The sequence below is a fragment of the Pipistrellus kuhlii genome, unplaced genomic scaffold (genome assembly GCF_014108245.1).
Source record: "Pipistrellus kuhlii isolate mPipKuh1 unplaced genomic scaffold, mPipKuh1.p scaffold_m20_p_15, whole genome shotgun sequence".
Classification (NCBI taxonomy): Eukaryota; Metazoa; Chordata; class Mammalia; order Chiroptera; family Vespertilionidae; genus Pipistrellus; species Pipistrellus kuhlii.
The window spans coordinates 25,114,149-25,129,631 of record NW_023425460.1 but is presented as its reverse complement, the minus strand read 5'-3'; the positions used below and the strand labels follow the sequence as shown (position 1 = coordinate 25,129,631).

The 15,483-nt window shown below is 43.9% G+C and overlaps 1 protein-coding gene across 5 annotated transcripts in view; it reads left to right on the top strand.

Annotated features, from left to right (window-relative positions):
- The first annotated feature begins 225 nt into the window (after positions 1 to 225).
- Positions 226 to 15,483, top strand: part of PANK1 (pantothenate kinase 1) — a 49,425-nt gene continuing 34,167 nt past the window's right edge. Inside the window, exon 1 of one of the 5 annotated variants that reach the window (XM_036438526.2) lies at positions 226 to 1,173. In XM_036438526.2, coding sequence (XP_036294419.1) covers positions 435 to 1,173 — 739 coding nt within the window. In that variant the 5' untranslated portion in view covers positions 226 to 434. Of the gene's footprint in view, positions 1,174 to 1,915; positions 2,138 to 15,483 lie in introns of those variants that run through there. The other 4 variants (XM_036438525.2, XM_036438523.2, XM_036438524.2 and 1 more) reach the window with 4 other exon arrangements.

The following is a 15,483-nucleotide window of genomic DNA, read 5'->3' as shown; positions in this document are numbered from 1 at the left end:
TGTCCTTCACTGTCCTCACACTGTATGTATTCCTAGGTTTCCTCCCCGCACAAGACAACTCCACGAGAGACCACGTGGGGCCCGTGTCGGCGCCCGCACCTCCCCTCCTTCTCCAAACCAGCCCCACCTTTCTAAAAATAATCCTTCCTCCTCCCTCCCCTCAGGCCTGCGAGCAGTTGGATCGCTCACTCACACTCACAAAGGTTTCAGGGAGGAGGAGGGAAGGGCGTGAATGACCTTGCAAAGGTATCTAGCCCGCAGGCGACAGGAGCTGCAAACCTGAAACCTCTGCAAAGACCAAGGTTGCACGTCTTTGCCCCGCGCATTCCTCCAGAAGCAGGTCGCTCTGCCTCCTCTCGGCTCTCTCTTGGCTACACAAAAGCCCACCCCGCCTCTCTCTCTCTCTTTGAAAACCCGGGAGAACTTCAGTCCCCATGTTGAGAGTCGTCGGTGGCGGCGGCGGCGGGCAGGACTGGGCATGCTCAGTAGCGGGGACAGGTTTGGGGAGTGAGGAAGCCGCGTTTGAAGTCTCCAGGCCCCGGGAGCCCGAGGAGGAGGAGGCGGCGGGCTGCGGGGGCCCCGGCTGGGGCTGCGCCGGGCTCCCCGATCCCGCGCCCGCGGGCAGCATGCTCCAGGCCGGCGCCGCCGAGCCCGCGCGCGGGGGCCGGGGCGCGGAGGAGCCGCTGGGGGAGAGGGTGGCAGAAGGGGAGGAGCGCCCGGCTCGCCATCCCCCGGCGCCGCCGGCTCTGCGGCTGCCGAGTCGGAAGCCGCAGGGAGGAGGAGGAGGATCCGGGGAAACCAAGACGCCCGAGCATGACCTCCAGCGAGGCCGCCTGAGGCGGGGCCCGCGCGCCGCGCCGCCTGCCTCGGCCATGGACGATCGCGGCGGGCAGCAGGAGCCCCCGGCCCCGCACGCCCCGGGGGCCCCCGCCGGCGCCGCCGGCCACGCCGCCGCGGTGAACGGGCTGCTGCACAACGGCTTCCACCCGCCGCCGCCCGCGCAGCCGCCGCGGCTCTGCAGCCGGGGCCCCGCGGGCGGAGGCGATACGGCGCCCCCGCGCCTCCCGCTCCAGCCCGAGCTCCAGCCGCAGCCGCCGCCTCCTCAGCACGACTCCCCGGCCAAGAAATGCCGCCTGCGGAGGAGGATGGACTCCGGGAAGAAGAACCGGCCGCGTAAGTCCGCGGGGCGGGCGGCGGGGAGCGCCGGCGGGAGGCAGAGGGCAGCGCGCGGGGCCGGGCACCGGGGGACGCCAGGGCGCGCGCCCCGTGCGCTCCAGCGCCCGCCGTCGGGGATGGGGGTCAGGGGCACCGATCGGAGGGACGCCCCGAACTGATTTTAACCCGCGAAAGAGCGCTAAGGACTAGAGTCCGCTGTCTGAGCCTGAGCCTTGTCCGCTTCCACCTGTAGAATGGGCCGATTGCACTCGGAGCTGCAGACGCTCCCTAGGTCGCGGCTCTAGGGAAGGCAAAGGCGCTGCCCGGCTTTCGGATGTGTGGATGGAAAATTGCATGCGTGTGTACCTTTGCATGGGGTCTGGGAGCAAGGGTTTGGACCTTCTCAGAAGGACTGTCGGAGCTCCCCTTTCCCTTATCGGAGCTCGTCTGGCTGGGTTTGGCACTCCGGCAGCCAGCTTGCCCTTTGAATCGCCAAGTAGCAAGCCAGCACCTCGGGTCTATTGGTGAGCTCCCGAGCTGGAGGCGTGGAGTTTGACAACCCTCCAAATCACAGCCTATGAAACGCTGTTTTTTCGCAGCCAATGAAAGGACCTGTTGGGCCAGACACACCCACTGATACCATGTGGGCCGGAACTAGGTGGGCCAATGAGGATTGGAGGTGGATTTTTTTTTTCTTTCTTTTTTTCTTTTCTTTTTTTTTTTTTCTTCTCCTTAGTGGGAACTAGAGTTGAGGGTTTCTAATGCTAATGTACAGCTCAGAAAGCTGGAACGCACTATTTCACAATCTAAAAGCTTGTAGATGTCATGTTAGCTTGCCGAGTACCTTCCCAGCTGGGCGTTCTGGCATGTAAATTTGTGGGTCGAGTTTAGAACTGGTTTTTCCTATCTGAGCCGAACCTCACTCAACTAGTTACATCTTTCTGGGTGTCTTTCATGAAGCTTAAAAATGGCAAAAAGCAAAGTAAGTAAGATGCATGCTAAAAAGCTATTGCATTAAAATATGCACCTTTGGCATATGGGTTATTCTGTTGTAGGGACATTACAAGATAAGTGTTGGATTTGTCGGTAAAAGCTTAGTATTTGGCAAACAGCTTCAGTTTGTTTCTCTCTGTGGATCCATTTTTCTTGCATTCAACTTTGCAAAGTATTTTAACCTGAGTGGGGGACGTGATGACTTTGACACTGGGTTTTGTAGGTCTGAAATATTTAGGTTGAAAGTTAGATCTTGTCTGGAACTTGGAAGCCACACAGCAGATTTGGCTGTGGTTGTAAGGAAGACATTTATTACCTGAATTTATATTTCCTTTCTTTCTCTTTCTTCCTCTTTCTCCCTTTCTTCCTTCCTTCCTTCCTCCCTTCCTTTCTTCCTTCCTTCTTTCCTTCCTTCCTTCCTTTCTTCCTTCCTTCCTTTTTTTTTTGGCGGGGGGGGGAGGAACTTTTTAGAAAATGATTAGAACTAAATATTTGTTGCTTTTGTTATATTAATCTGTTTTATTTCTTTGGAAACCACATTTTAGTTATTTCTCTGATCCACATTAGCAAATTGTATGAGAGTTTGCAATGTAAATAGCTAAAATATAATGAAGAACTGTACTGAGTTTTTGTTTCGTATTGCTAGCTTGAATGATCTATGTTTGAGGATATAACACTTCTTAAAATAATTTTTAGGAATTGAAAATACACTTTTAATAATGGCTTGGAGACAAAGTAAAAATAACCTTGCCTCAACTTGTACTTGCAAATCCACAGGAATTATTATTTTAGAATACAAGACAACTTTATGTCTCTGTGCTTTGTGTCAAAAAGTAAAGTGGTTTGTATTTTTTACAAAAATAAACAATTTAGCTTATTTTAAGCTTAGCAACCATATTTACTTAAACTTGTAAAAAAAAGGACTCGTCAAAATTAACTTTTTATTCTCTTACCATGTTTTCTTTTCTCAGATTTGAACAAGCATTTTTGAGATACATTTTACATGTTCTGAGTCACCTATGCTGTGTTCACCACCAACATTTCTTAGTTAAAACTAGGCTTAATTTAATATCGTTCTACATTGCCTGTCAACACCTCAGGGATCTTCTTGTAAAAATACTGCTCAATCAGTTGATATTTCGATACTCCATGATGAATCTACTGAGAGTTAAGCATATCTCTGTTTTCTGGTGTCTGATAGATTTTTTGTGAACAATGATTATAAGGAGTATTTAAGAGTATGTTAGTGGTGGAAGTACCAAAGCTGGACAAGTAATTTCTACTTACCAGTTTACAACATCAGACACCTCCTGCTGCCGGAACCAACTGTATGTTAGGACAGTCAGATGACCACTTTTAGGGGCAGCCACCTGGAATGCGGGTGTGGAAGCCGTGTTTTTATTTGGGTTGAATATGATAACACATTCAAATGCCTAATGTTTAAGAGTAATAAATGGGATAAAATAAACAGGCCAGTAGTTTTTATTTATTTACAAAATTTAAATCTGAGCCCCCAGTGCAGGGACTATTCACAATCTTTGTAATCTAAAAAATCAGACCAGTGGCAGGTTGATTTCACTCAACCAGGGAAGCGGAATATCGATTATTCACTGTCTTCATCTAAAGACCATCACCTCACTCTACATTATTCTTGCAAAGCTTTTCCAAAACTGCTTCTTCCAACTTCCTTGGCTGTTTTACCTGCCTCTGCTGCTTAGCAGCTGTGTGACCTCAAGTTACCCGCACTCATCCTGACATGCTGGGCTTGAGCCTGAATTGCAGCTGGATGACCGGAGCCTGTAATTTAACGTCTGTGCTTCAGTCTTAGTATTGGTAGGATGGAGACCATCACACTACTTCATTGGGTTGATGTGAGGATTGAATATGAAGAACATAGATTCCTGCTTGATACATAGCAGTCATTCGGTAACTTGCCAACTGTCTTCACCACTATACAGAACACTGTCCACCATTAATCCATAGGACAAGAAAATGGAGCTGACAGACAACCTCAGACTGACTTTCTTAGTTAAAAAAAAAAAAAAAAAAAGGCCTTGCCGTGGCCGGTTTGGCTCAGTGGTTGGAGCATTGGCCCTCAGACCAAAGGGCTCTGGGTTTCGTCCTGGACAAAGGTGCCTACCTGGGTTGCAGGCTCCATGCTCCTGTTCTGGAGCGAATGTGGGAGGTAAACAATCGATGTGTCTTTCTCAAATCAATGTTTCTCTTTTTCCTCTTCCCTCCTTCCTTTCTACTCTCTAAAAATCAATGAAAAAAATAAGCCTCCATTAAAAAAAAAAGGCCCATGATAAAAAAGACCACAAAGTTGTTTGATGAGTGTAACACTTGTAGTCCATAATTACCTTATTTTACCCTCCCGCTTCAATTAGTTAATTCAAAAATATACCCCAAAAGCAGGAAAAAGTACCCATGGTCCCATCATTCAAAGAAAATATCAGCTTAAAATGTGCCATATCTGAAAGGTAGTACTAAAATGATATTTGCATTACTCTTTTTAGCATTGAAATGTCATTTTTAACGGTTTTATTGTTTTCTCAATAGTCCATTATATGAGCATACCACAATTTGCTTAGCCATCACATAGCTTTAAGCTGCAGCTCGGGTCTTGCATGACTAGTGCTACACTACCATCTTTATACATAACTCTACCCAATACGTTATTTTTGATAAAATTGGTTGATATGTGTGTACTTTTTGGAGGAGGAACAGAAATGGCACAAAGTAGTACATAGATGTTGCCTTGAAATCCTGGATGTTTTAGACCCCAAGGACAGTGCGAGATAAGCCCACTGGAGGACAGAGGAGAAAACTGTAAAGGAGAGAACGGTCTGAGTCACTGAACACTGTGCTCCAGAAAGGAGGCTGGAGGGTGTGAGCTGCCTTCCTTCCTCCCCGGAGTTGAGACAGGCTGGATGGAGTAAGGGCTGGATCCGTGTGGTGGCCTCCTGGAGGGGAAGTTCTGACTTCTCAGATCAGCCAGGTAAACACTAACGGAAAATAGGTGACAGTGCATTGTGCACAAACAAAAAACCCAGATCTGTAACCGTTTTGAGCCACCGTTGTAGAGTACAAGTCTTCACTTTTCTAAATATCGGGACATTTAGCTTTGGCTTCCCACTGCCTCTGGATCTGGCTAATTAGAAAAGCAGGATAAAAGATATATTGCTAGAATTTTTTAGTTGAATCTGCATCCAGTGTGGATACATGTGTATTAAAAAAAAAATCAGTAATTCTAGATGGATGGGAAGCATTGCAAATTTAAGAACCAAAGGGCGAAATGGAAAGCAGGAGCCTGCTCGATAAGGGTTGCTACCTTCTGGAATGTGGATTCCCAAGTTTGTCAATGAAGTTTGTCCAGTGCACATTTGAACTGAGGACTAAGAATCTGAGGCTCAAGCCGTCAGGCATCAGGATCTGGTGGACAGATGAATACCACTTTCCCCCAAAAGACCAGTAAGTGTATTTCAACGTTAATACAAAGCATATTTTGTTTGGCATAGTAATCAAAGATGGAGAGAGTGCTATTAATTTTTAACACGTGGGACATTAAGCAAGTCAAGAAAACAAAACCCATCATGGTTTTAGAGACAAAATTAGTAGGGAAACAAAGGAGTACTGGTTTTAACGATGGCTAGCATTTTTTTAATATATATTTTATTGATTTTTTACAGAGAGGAAGAGAGGGATAGAGAGCCAGAAACATCAATGAGAAAGAGAGACATCGATCAGCTGCCTCTTGCACACCTCCTTCTGGGGATGTACCCGCAACCAACTACATGCCCTTGACCGGAATTGAACCGGGGACCTTTGAGTTCGCCGGCCAATGCTCTATCCACTGAGCCAAACCGGTCTTGGCAGGAGTACTGGTTTTAATTGACAGGTTTTTGGTTTTCTTTTGTGTGTGTGTGTAATAGCATGCCTTTAATTGTGCGTGCTTTTGTTTTTGTTTTTTAATATATTTTATTGGTTTTTTACAAAGAGAAAGGGAGAGGGATAGAGAGTTAGAAACATCGATCAGCTGCCTCCTGCACACCTCTCACTGGGTATGTGCCTACAACCAAGATACATGCTCTTGACTGGAATCAAACCCGGGACCCTTGAGTCCACAGGCTGACACTCTAGCCACTGAGCCAAACTGTCCAGGGCTGTGCGTGTGTTTTAATACTGACCAATTACCATGAAACTAAAAATAAATCAAGGTTTGACTTCTGTTATTTTTAATTACACGTGCTTTAGCTTTCATTGGTAAGCCAGTGTTCGCCCTGGGATGGCAATATTCTGAATCAGATATGGGAACTGTTTGGTGTACCCAGTGTGGTTCGCAGAATTTCTAAGTAGACCTTTTCTCTAGATCGTGCAGGTGTCAAGCTTGGTATCTCATTACTCAATTTATGACGTCATTAGATGCTTAGAGTTGGCTAATCATGTGCATGCACGTGTGTGTCTGTGTTTTTCCTTGGAAAGAAGTAGGTGATTCAAAGCGTTAAGGAAATTTTACGTTTAGAGGCAGTTACATCAACATGATCTAGACTTTTACAGATTTCTTTATAGTTTGGAAGGAGGATGGAAAAACTTATGACAATAGTGGGTACCTACAGTAGTCGCGTTGGTTGACTGAGTAATTCAAGCAGCTTTTATTGAGCAACCGCTATGTGCCTGTTGTTCTGTATGTTTTTACACTCTTCATTTGACAGATGGGGAAAGGGAGGCACAGAGAAGTGAAGAAACTTGCCCTAACTCTGCTGTTAGTAAATTGCAGAGTCAAAATTCAAACCCAAGTCTAACTCCATTGTTAACTGACATTATTTTCTGCCACAATGAGCCTATTGCATATTTAGGTCGGGGGTGGAGGGAAGAAGTATGTTATGTAAAACTTTCAGAAAAGTTTAGTGTATGCAATTTTTTAGAAAATGTATTTTATTGATTTTTTTTACAGAATGGAAGGGAGCCTAAACCGGTTTGGCTCAGTGGATAGAGCGTCGGCCTATGGACTGAAAGGTCCCAGGTTCGATTCCAGTTAAGGGCATGTACCCTGATTGCGGGCAACATCCTCAATAGGTGGTGTGCAAGAGGCAGCTGATTGATGTCTCTCTCTCTCATTGATGTTTCTAAATCTCTATCCCTCTCTTTCCTTCTCTGTAAAAAAATCAGAATGGAAGGGAGAGGGATAGAGTTAGAAACATCCATCAGCTGCCTCTTGCACATCCCCTACTGGGGATGTGCCCACAACCAAAGTACGTGCCCTTGAGCGGAATCGAACTTGGGACCCTTGAGTCCTCAGGCCGACACTCTCTTCATTGAGCCAAACCAGGTTTCGGCAAGTGTATGCAATTTTTACACCTTTGGTAAAAAGCACACCTATGTGCTTGTAGAAGTAACAGCATCAGGCACTCCTAACACCCTGTGAGATAGGTAATGCTTTAGATTCAATGTGTGTATGTCCCCCCAAATTCATATAGTGACATCCTGACCACAGGTGATGGTATCAAGAGGTAGGGCCTTTAGGAGGTGATTATTAGGTTATGATGTTTGAACCTTATGATTGGGATTAGTGTCCTTGTAAAAGAGACCTCGGAGAGCTAGCCAACTCTTTTTGCCACGTGAGGTTGCAGCGAAGACAGTAATAGAGGAAGTGGGCCCTAGTCACCAAATCTGCCAGTACCTGATCTTGGATTCCAGAACTGTGAGAAATAATTTGTTTATAAACTCCCAGTGTATGGTATTTCTGTTGGAGTAAGACAGGTTCTATCGAGATCCTTCCTTATAGGGGATTAAACTGAAGGAGGGCCCAAGTATTCTGGGTAAAAGATCAGATTTTGACTCTGTTGGGCCACTGGACCACTCAGGATTCCAGTGGGTTTCAAAGAAGTGTGGACAGCTTCTGGAGTGGAGCCTTCTAGAGTAGACCTTTGGAGCCATCAGATCCTCATTTTACTAATTATTAACAGTGTGAAATTCTTAACTGCTTAGAAGCTTGCTTTGAATAGAGATAACGGTGCCTTTCTTTTTATTTATTTATTTATTTATTTATTTATTATTATTATTATTATTATTTTTTATCAGTTGTGAGGACCAATTTGTAGTAAACATAAGTAAAGTGCATAGTAGAATGCCTGCACCCTGGTACATGCTTAGTAAAAGGTATTTTACTATTAATACTAGCTACTATTAATAAATATTAATAAATATTAATAGTAGCTAGTATTAATAGTAAAATATTAATATTAATGCTGTTAGGCACAGAGACTTTTAAACTTTCTGAAACCTCAGGATTTCTGTGAACCCATCTTGTTCCAACTGAGATCCATTTGGGGACTGGGTTTCAGGGTATGCTCCAACTTGAGCTGACATCACCTGAATGGAAGCTCCCCTAATGCCCTCTGACATTTCTAGAAGGACACCCGACCTGTGTCACAAGTCTTGACCTCATTGTCACTTTCATAGATTTCCTCACATCAGCTGCTGAGACCGGGTACGATGGACCCGGCGTGACAGTGATATTGGCAACCTTTTGTTGTTATTGTTTTAAAAAAATATATATTTTTATTGGTTTCAGAGAGGAAGGGAGAGAGATAGAAACATCAATGATTCATCGATGGGCTGACTCCTGCACACCCCCTACTGGGGATCAAGCTTGCAACCCGGACATGTGCCCTGATAGGAATCAAACCTAATCTCCTCGATCAGAGGTCTCAATCACCCACTGGGCGACACAGGCTGGGCTGATGTTGGCATTTTCGTAAGGATGTATAATTTACATTACTGCTAGTCTAGTTTCAGGAGAAAGTTCCTTTTTTAAAAAAGAAGTGTCTTCCTTTGATCTCTGCTGTTTGTTATCTCAGGCCTTGAGGCAGTCAGATGTGGATGCACCAAAGATATGAGAAGGATTAGGAGAGTGGGCACTTTTCCTTTATAAAAGCTGCAGGAATCGAAACAGGCTTCAGAATTCAGAACTGCTGCATTCAGTTCGTGGAACTTTGTTTTAACCCCCAGCCCTGCAAACTTTCTTCTGGTAATTGAGGGCACAGATATTTCTGGGCATCTGTTGCCTTTGAAACCAGCCTGTGAACTTTTTGGTATGCCTGACCTTGACCCTGTGCTGAATCTGAGGCCACAGGGATTTAGATAGCAGTTCGGGACAGTCTGGACCTTCCTGGACCTCTGTGACCTGTGGCCAGCCTGGCAGTGCCAGTTACTAGGAACCTCTTGGGGCTGCTGGACAAACAACTCCTGTGTAGCCTGAAGTAGGCTGTCCAGGAGTGAGAGAGGCAGAGACGGACTTAGTTAAGTCCAAGCTCAGTATGTGTAAGCAGTATGGTGAGACTTAACGGCAAAGCACAAGCACTCTGCAAGGGTTAGCTGCTATTATGGGTGATGGTGTTAGATGTTCTTCCTTATATTAAGTCAAAATCTGCCTCCTCATAACTTCTACCCTGTGTTCCTCGACAATACACTATAGCATCTGTCTTCTACATGATGCTCATTAGATATTTATTTGTTTATTTATTTTAAAAATATATTTTATTGATTTTTTACAGAGAGGAAGAGAGAGGGATAGGAGAGTTAGAAACATCGATGAGAGAGAAACATCGATCAGCTGCCTCCTGCACACCCCCTACTGGGGATGTGCCCGCAACCAAGGTACATGCTCTTGACTGGAATCGAACCTGGGATGTTTCAGTCTGCAGACTGATGCTCTATCCACTGAGCCAAACTGGTTTCGGCTAGATATTTAAAGATAGTCATGCCGAAGCTGGTTTGGCTCAGTGGTAGAGCGTCGTTCTGCGGACTGAAGGGTCCCGGGTTCGATTCCGGTCAAGGGCATGTACCTTGGTTGCGGGCACATCCCCGGTAGGGGGTGTGCAAGAGGCAGCTGGTCGATGTTACTGTCTCATCGGCATTTCTAGCTCTATCTCTCTTCCTTCCTCTCTGTAAAAAATCAATAAAATATATTTAAAAAATAAATAAATAAAGATAGTCATTTTATCTTGGCTGTTTCTTGGGATCCTACCCTCTGAAGAACCAAGACCCAAACCTTCATCTGCCAGACTTGATCACCCATGAGATTCAGAGCAGGTTGCCAGAAAGTATTAAAGCTTTAGACTGGAGGGTGTCTTTGTGGGATTGTCATAAAGGGATCAGGCAAGTATGGATCTGGGTGGCCTTGAACACTGAGATTTATTTGTTTATTTATTTATTTTTTCTTTCTGATACTTAGCTAACTTTATTGAAGACTTATTAAGACCAAAAAAAAAAAAATCAACATATATCACAACTATAAGTTTGATATGGATACAATTGACTATTATTTTTGGCTTTCACCAGTTTTATGCAAATTCATGTGTGTGTGTGTGCATGAACACTGAGATTTAAAAATGCCTACGGGTCCCGCAGGGACAAACCAGTATTTTCCCCTTTGGGCCGGGGACTGTGCTCAGCTCTGGATGACACGCTCAGTTTCTTGTGGTTCTCAGCTGGAGGGCAGCCTGGAGCCGGGTGCCTGGCTTGATTTCACTCAAACGCTGTGGTAGTTCCACGTCCCTGTCCTGTGGGTATTTGAGCCGGAGGACTTGAACATAGTTGAGGATGCTTCCTATTAACACTTGCCCAACTGCCTATATTTGATGAAAAATATCTAAAGAGATGCTGTATATTTAGGGGGAGGAAGGTAATATCAGTTTGGCCAAAGAGATAATCACATCTTACATTTTTAAACATATTTTATTGATTTTTTACAGAGAGGAAGGGAGAGAGATAGAGAGTTAGAAACATCGATGAGAGAGAGAGTCATTGATCAGCTGCCTCTTGCACACCCCCTACTGGGGATATGCCCGCAACCAAGGTACATGCCCTTGACCGGAATCGAACCCGGGACCTTTCAGTCCCCAAGCCGACGCTCTATCCATTGAGCCAAACCGGTCTCGGCACATCTTACATTTTTAAAAAAATATACTTTATTGATTTTTTACAGAAAGGAAGGGGGAGGGATAGAGAGTTAGAAACATCGATGAGAGAGAAACATCCATCAGCTGCCTCCTGCACACCCCCCCACTGGGGATGTGCCCACAGCCAAGGTACATGCCTTTGACCGGAATCGAACTTGGGACCTTTCAGTCTGTAGGCCGATGCTCTATCGCAATGAGCCAAACCAAACAGGGCCAGGTCTTATCTTTTAAGGAAGGTTCTTATGATGAGGAAGAGGCCCAAATGTGATGTATTCTTTGGGGTGACCACATAATATTTCTAAAGAGTGGTACGGGGTACCACAGGAGTCCCAGCAGTATGCTAGCGTTGACTCCTACAGGCTCCGGAAGCTTTTTGTACGCATTACTTCCCAACTCTGCATTCAACATCCTTGTGGTCGTAGCTTGAAAATGGCCACCGTGGGAGTATTTACACAATGAAAGCTGGCAAATGCTGAAAATCAGGGCTTTATTTTTAGAGAGCCAGTTGTTAAACACTTACTGGCACACCGCTGATGAGGATTCAGGTCACATGTCACTCAGAGAAAAGTCCCAGAGAGCATCAGTGATACAAACTGAATTATTAAAGCATTTGAGGCAGAGAATGGGAGGAACGGGTCAGCAGGGCCTCCACTAAGTAGGACAATGCTAGAAGACAAGCTAGATGAGGGAGCCTTATTCTCAGGAAAGTATTCTACAAATATTTGAGGGCCTACTGTGATATAAGGGTAGACTTTGGAATCACATTGTTATCTACTCTCCTCCCTTTTTTCCCCCTTAAATTCCTACATCAAATATAGTTGGGCTCAGTGCTGAATTACCCATAAGTAGAGCAAGCAGGGGTTAGTGCATCAGCAATGTAGCAGGGGCGGGGGTGGGGGGGGTCCCAAGGAAAGAATATACTACATGTCTTCATGCCCTTATGGTATAGATTATAGATATAGAAATAGAAATAGATATAGATGTAGATATAGATATAGAGATGTAGATGTAGATGTAGATATGCATGCAGTAAAGTAATAACCAAAGGAAAGTAATAGCTTTGGATTTCTTTATTCTTATTTCATGATTCACTGTTTTCATTTTGAGTGAGCTGGATTATTTTGAGTTTTGTGTTCATGTCCTAAGGTTTGGGAACACCAACATTTTTTTTTCTTCCTTTAATTAGGAGAAGATCTGGCCTCACTGGAGACTGGCTCTTTTCGAATGTGTTTATTGCTGCAGAAATGGCAGGATGGAGTTGCCAGAATAGCTTCATTTCATGGTTCTGGTTAGGGCCGGCAGGTTGAAATTTGTCCTAGCCAAGAGGGAAAGGCGCTTGGGATGTTTGGTTCCATCAACAGAATTTGTGAGGTTGAAAAAGGGACTTTTCTCTTTATATCCATTTGAATTTTATTCCAAAGGTAAACTCCTGCTCCATTTGTCCTCTCACTGTCCAAAAGGAGTATTTGGAAAGTGTCAAGATTTAAAAATAATCTTTTTTTAAAATATATTTTATTGATTTTGTACAGTGAGGAAGGGAGAGAGATAGTTAGAAACATCAATGAGAGAGTCATCGATCAGCTGCCTCCTGCACACCCCCTACTGAGGATATACCCGTAACCAAGGCACATGCCCTTGACCGGAATCGAACCCAGGACCTTTCAGTCCCCAAGCCGATGCTCTATCCATTGAGCCAAACCGGTTTCGGCAAAAATAGTCTTTTTATATAGGAAAATTTCAAAATTATGAAAAAGCAGAGTATAGGGTATAACTGCTAATTACTCATCACTCGGCTTCTATCATTATCAACTCATGTTCAATCTTATTTTACCTATTACTTTCCCCTCCCTAACTTAGTGATGTTGAAGCAAATCTCAGATCATTTCAGTGGTAAATGTTTTCACATGTATCTTTAAAAGATAAGAATCCTTTTTAAAAATCCTTACCGAGCCGGGACCGGTTTAGCTCAGTGGATAGAGTGTCGGCTTGGGGACTGAAGGGACCCGGGTTCGATTCCGGTCAAGGGCATGTACCTTGGTTGCGGGCATATCCCCAGTAGGGGGTGTGCAAGAGGCAACTGATCGATGACTCTCTCTCATCGATGTTTCTAACTCTCTATCTCTCTCCCTTCCTCTCTGTACAAAATCAATAAAATATATTAAAAAAAAAAAAATCCTTACCGAGTATATTTTTCCATTGATTTTTAGAGAGAGTGGAGAGAAAGGTGGGGAGAGAGAAACATCAGTGTGAGACCCACCAAGGCCAGGTCCATGCCTTTGACTGGGATCAAACCACAACCCTTCTGCACATAGGCTGACCCTGTGACAACCGAGCCATGCAGGCCATGGCTAGAACGCTTAAAAAAGCCAAAACAAAACCTAACTGTACTGTGTTACTTGCTAAAAAGAAGTGAACAATTTATTATACCTAGTTGAGAGACTATAGGATTTTATGGTGCACAATTAGATAATAAATTCACATATTTAACCACAGTACATATTGTTACATTCTGTTTGATAGATAAATGATAATTTGGTAATATGTTGTCTGTGAGAATTCCTTTGTTTGCCAGTACCTATTATTGTTTTTTATGATTAATTTTGCACCATTTTTTTTTTCATGGGCTATGATCAGAAACCTTATTCTTAGCACTAAATAGTAGGTGCTAAAGACAGATGCTTTGCCCGGCCAATGTGGCTCAGTGGTTGAGTGTAATCCTAGAAACCAGGAGGTCACAGTTTGATTCCCGGTCAGGGCACATGCCTGGGTTGCGGACTTGATCCCTAGCAGGGGGTGTGCAGGAGGTAGCAGAATGATTCTCTCTCATCATTGATGTTTCAACCTCTCTCTCTCCCTTCCTCTCTCTGAAATCAACTTAAAAAATAGTGCTTTGGTATCACCCCAAATCACTGGACTAGAATGATTAGTATCTCTTCTGTAGTTTCTGGTTTGAGGTTGAGAGATTAGGACCAGTATTAAAAGAATCCTACCCCTCTCCTTTCCTCTGAAGTCATGTACAGTATGGAATTTCCAAGGGGTCCAAATAATTTATTTAAAATTGTTCTTTAAAAATATTTTTTGTCTATTTAAAAGCTACAATTAAAAAGCATGTGGGAGACCATCTAACTAATGCTTGAGTGGGTGTGTTAACCTCTCTGAGCCTTAGTTTCTTCATCTGTAAAATGGGTATAATAATAGTGCCTGCCTTCCTCATTGGGTTATGAGAATTAAGTTAAATATTGGACGTAAAGCACAGCACCTGGCATATAGTAAGCCCTTAATGTTAGTTGGTACAATGCTGCTGGGTGAACTCACTATTTATAGACATTGGAATAACCTTCTGAATTTTTATAAACAGGCCATTTATTGCCAAGTTTGTAGCTCCAAAGTCTTTTAAAAAAGTTTGGCCTGTGCATTTATGTCCACACAAAATTGCACAAGCCAGTACACCACTTCAGCCCACATGTACCAAACTTGGTTACATTTAGGCCAGGCTTAGGCATATTTGCTTGGCCAATGCGTGCACTCTGGCTTGGGTCAGTTATGTAATAGCAAGTAAATGGGTAACCTGTCAAGTCCTGGTAATGCTGTTCTTAGGTTTTTAACATTTACTATAAGGTATAGATGCTTTTTATATATCTATTGCACGCAAAGGGAACAGTTAAATATTTTTAGTATCCAGCTTTTTGTGAAACATTTTCAGCGACTCTTTTAGTCTTTTTCAAGCGTCTGAATCAGTTTTGATTCAAGAAATCCCTGCTGCTGCAAGGAAAGCTGTTTGACAACTAGTTAGGACCCGTGCCTCCACTCTGTGAAGCAGCTTTCCCGCGCTGTGCCATCCACACAGGAGCAGAAACAGGCTGGGTGCTGAAGTTCGTGAGACTGTAGCTGTCTTCCAGCCTTTCTGCTCATCAAAACAGCATCGTTCTCACTGACTTTACATTCACTGTGCTATTTTTTTTTTGTAAAAAAACCAACAACATGCAAATAAAATTCTTTTTATTTATTTTTTTGTATGTGAGGTCCAGAGTTAAGGTGTAATAGAATAAAAAAAGTGTCAAAGCTAAAGAGTTTGAAAAACATCTCATCTTAATGATATAGAAGGGCATTCTGCCCCCAAACTAAATGACACCAGATAAATAAAATTTTTAAAGTTCATATGTATACTTTTACGTTTTAATCTCATTTAAAAATATTTTTATTGATTTTTTACAGAGAGGAAGGGAGAGGGATAGAGAGCTAGAAAGATCAATGAGAGAAAAACATCTACCAGCTGCCTCCTGCCCCCCCCTTCCCACCCGTGGATGTGCCTACAACCAATGTACATGCCCTTGACCGGAATCGAACCTGAGACCTTTTAGTCAAGAGGCTG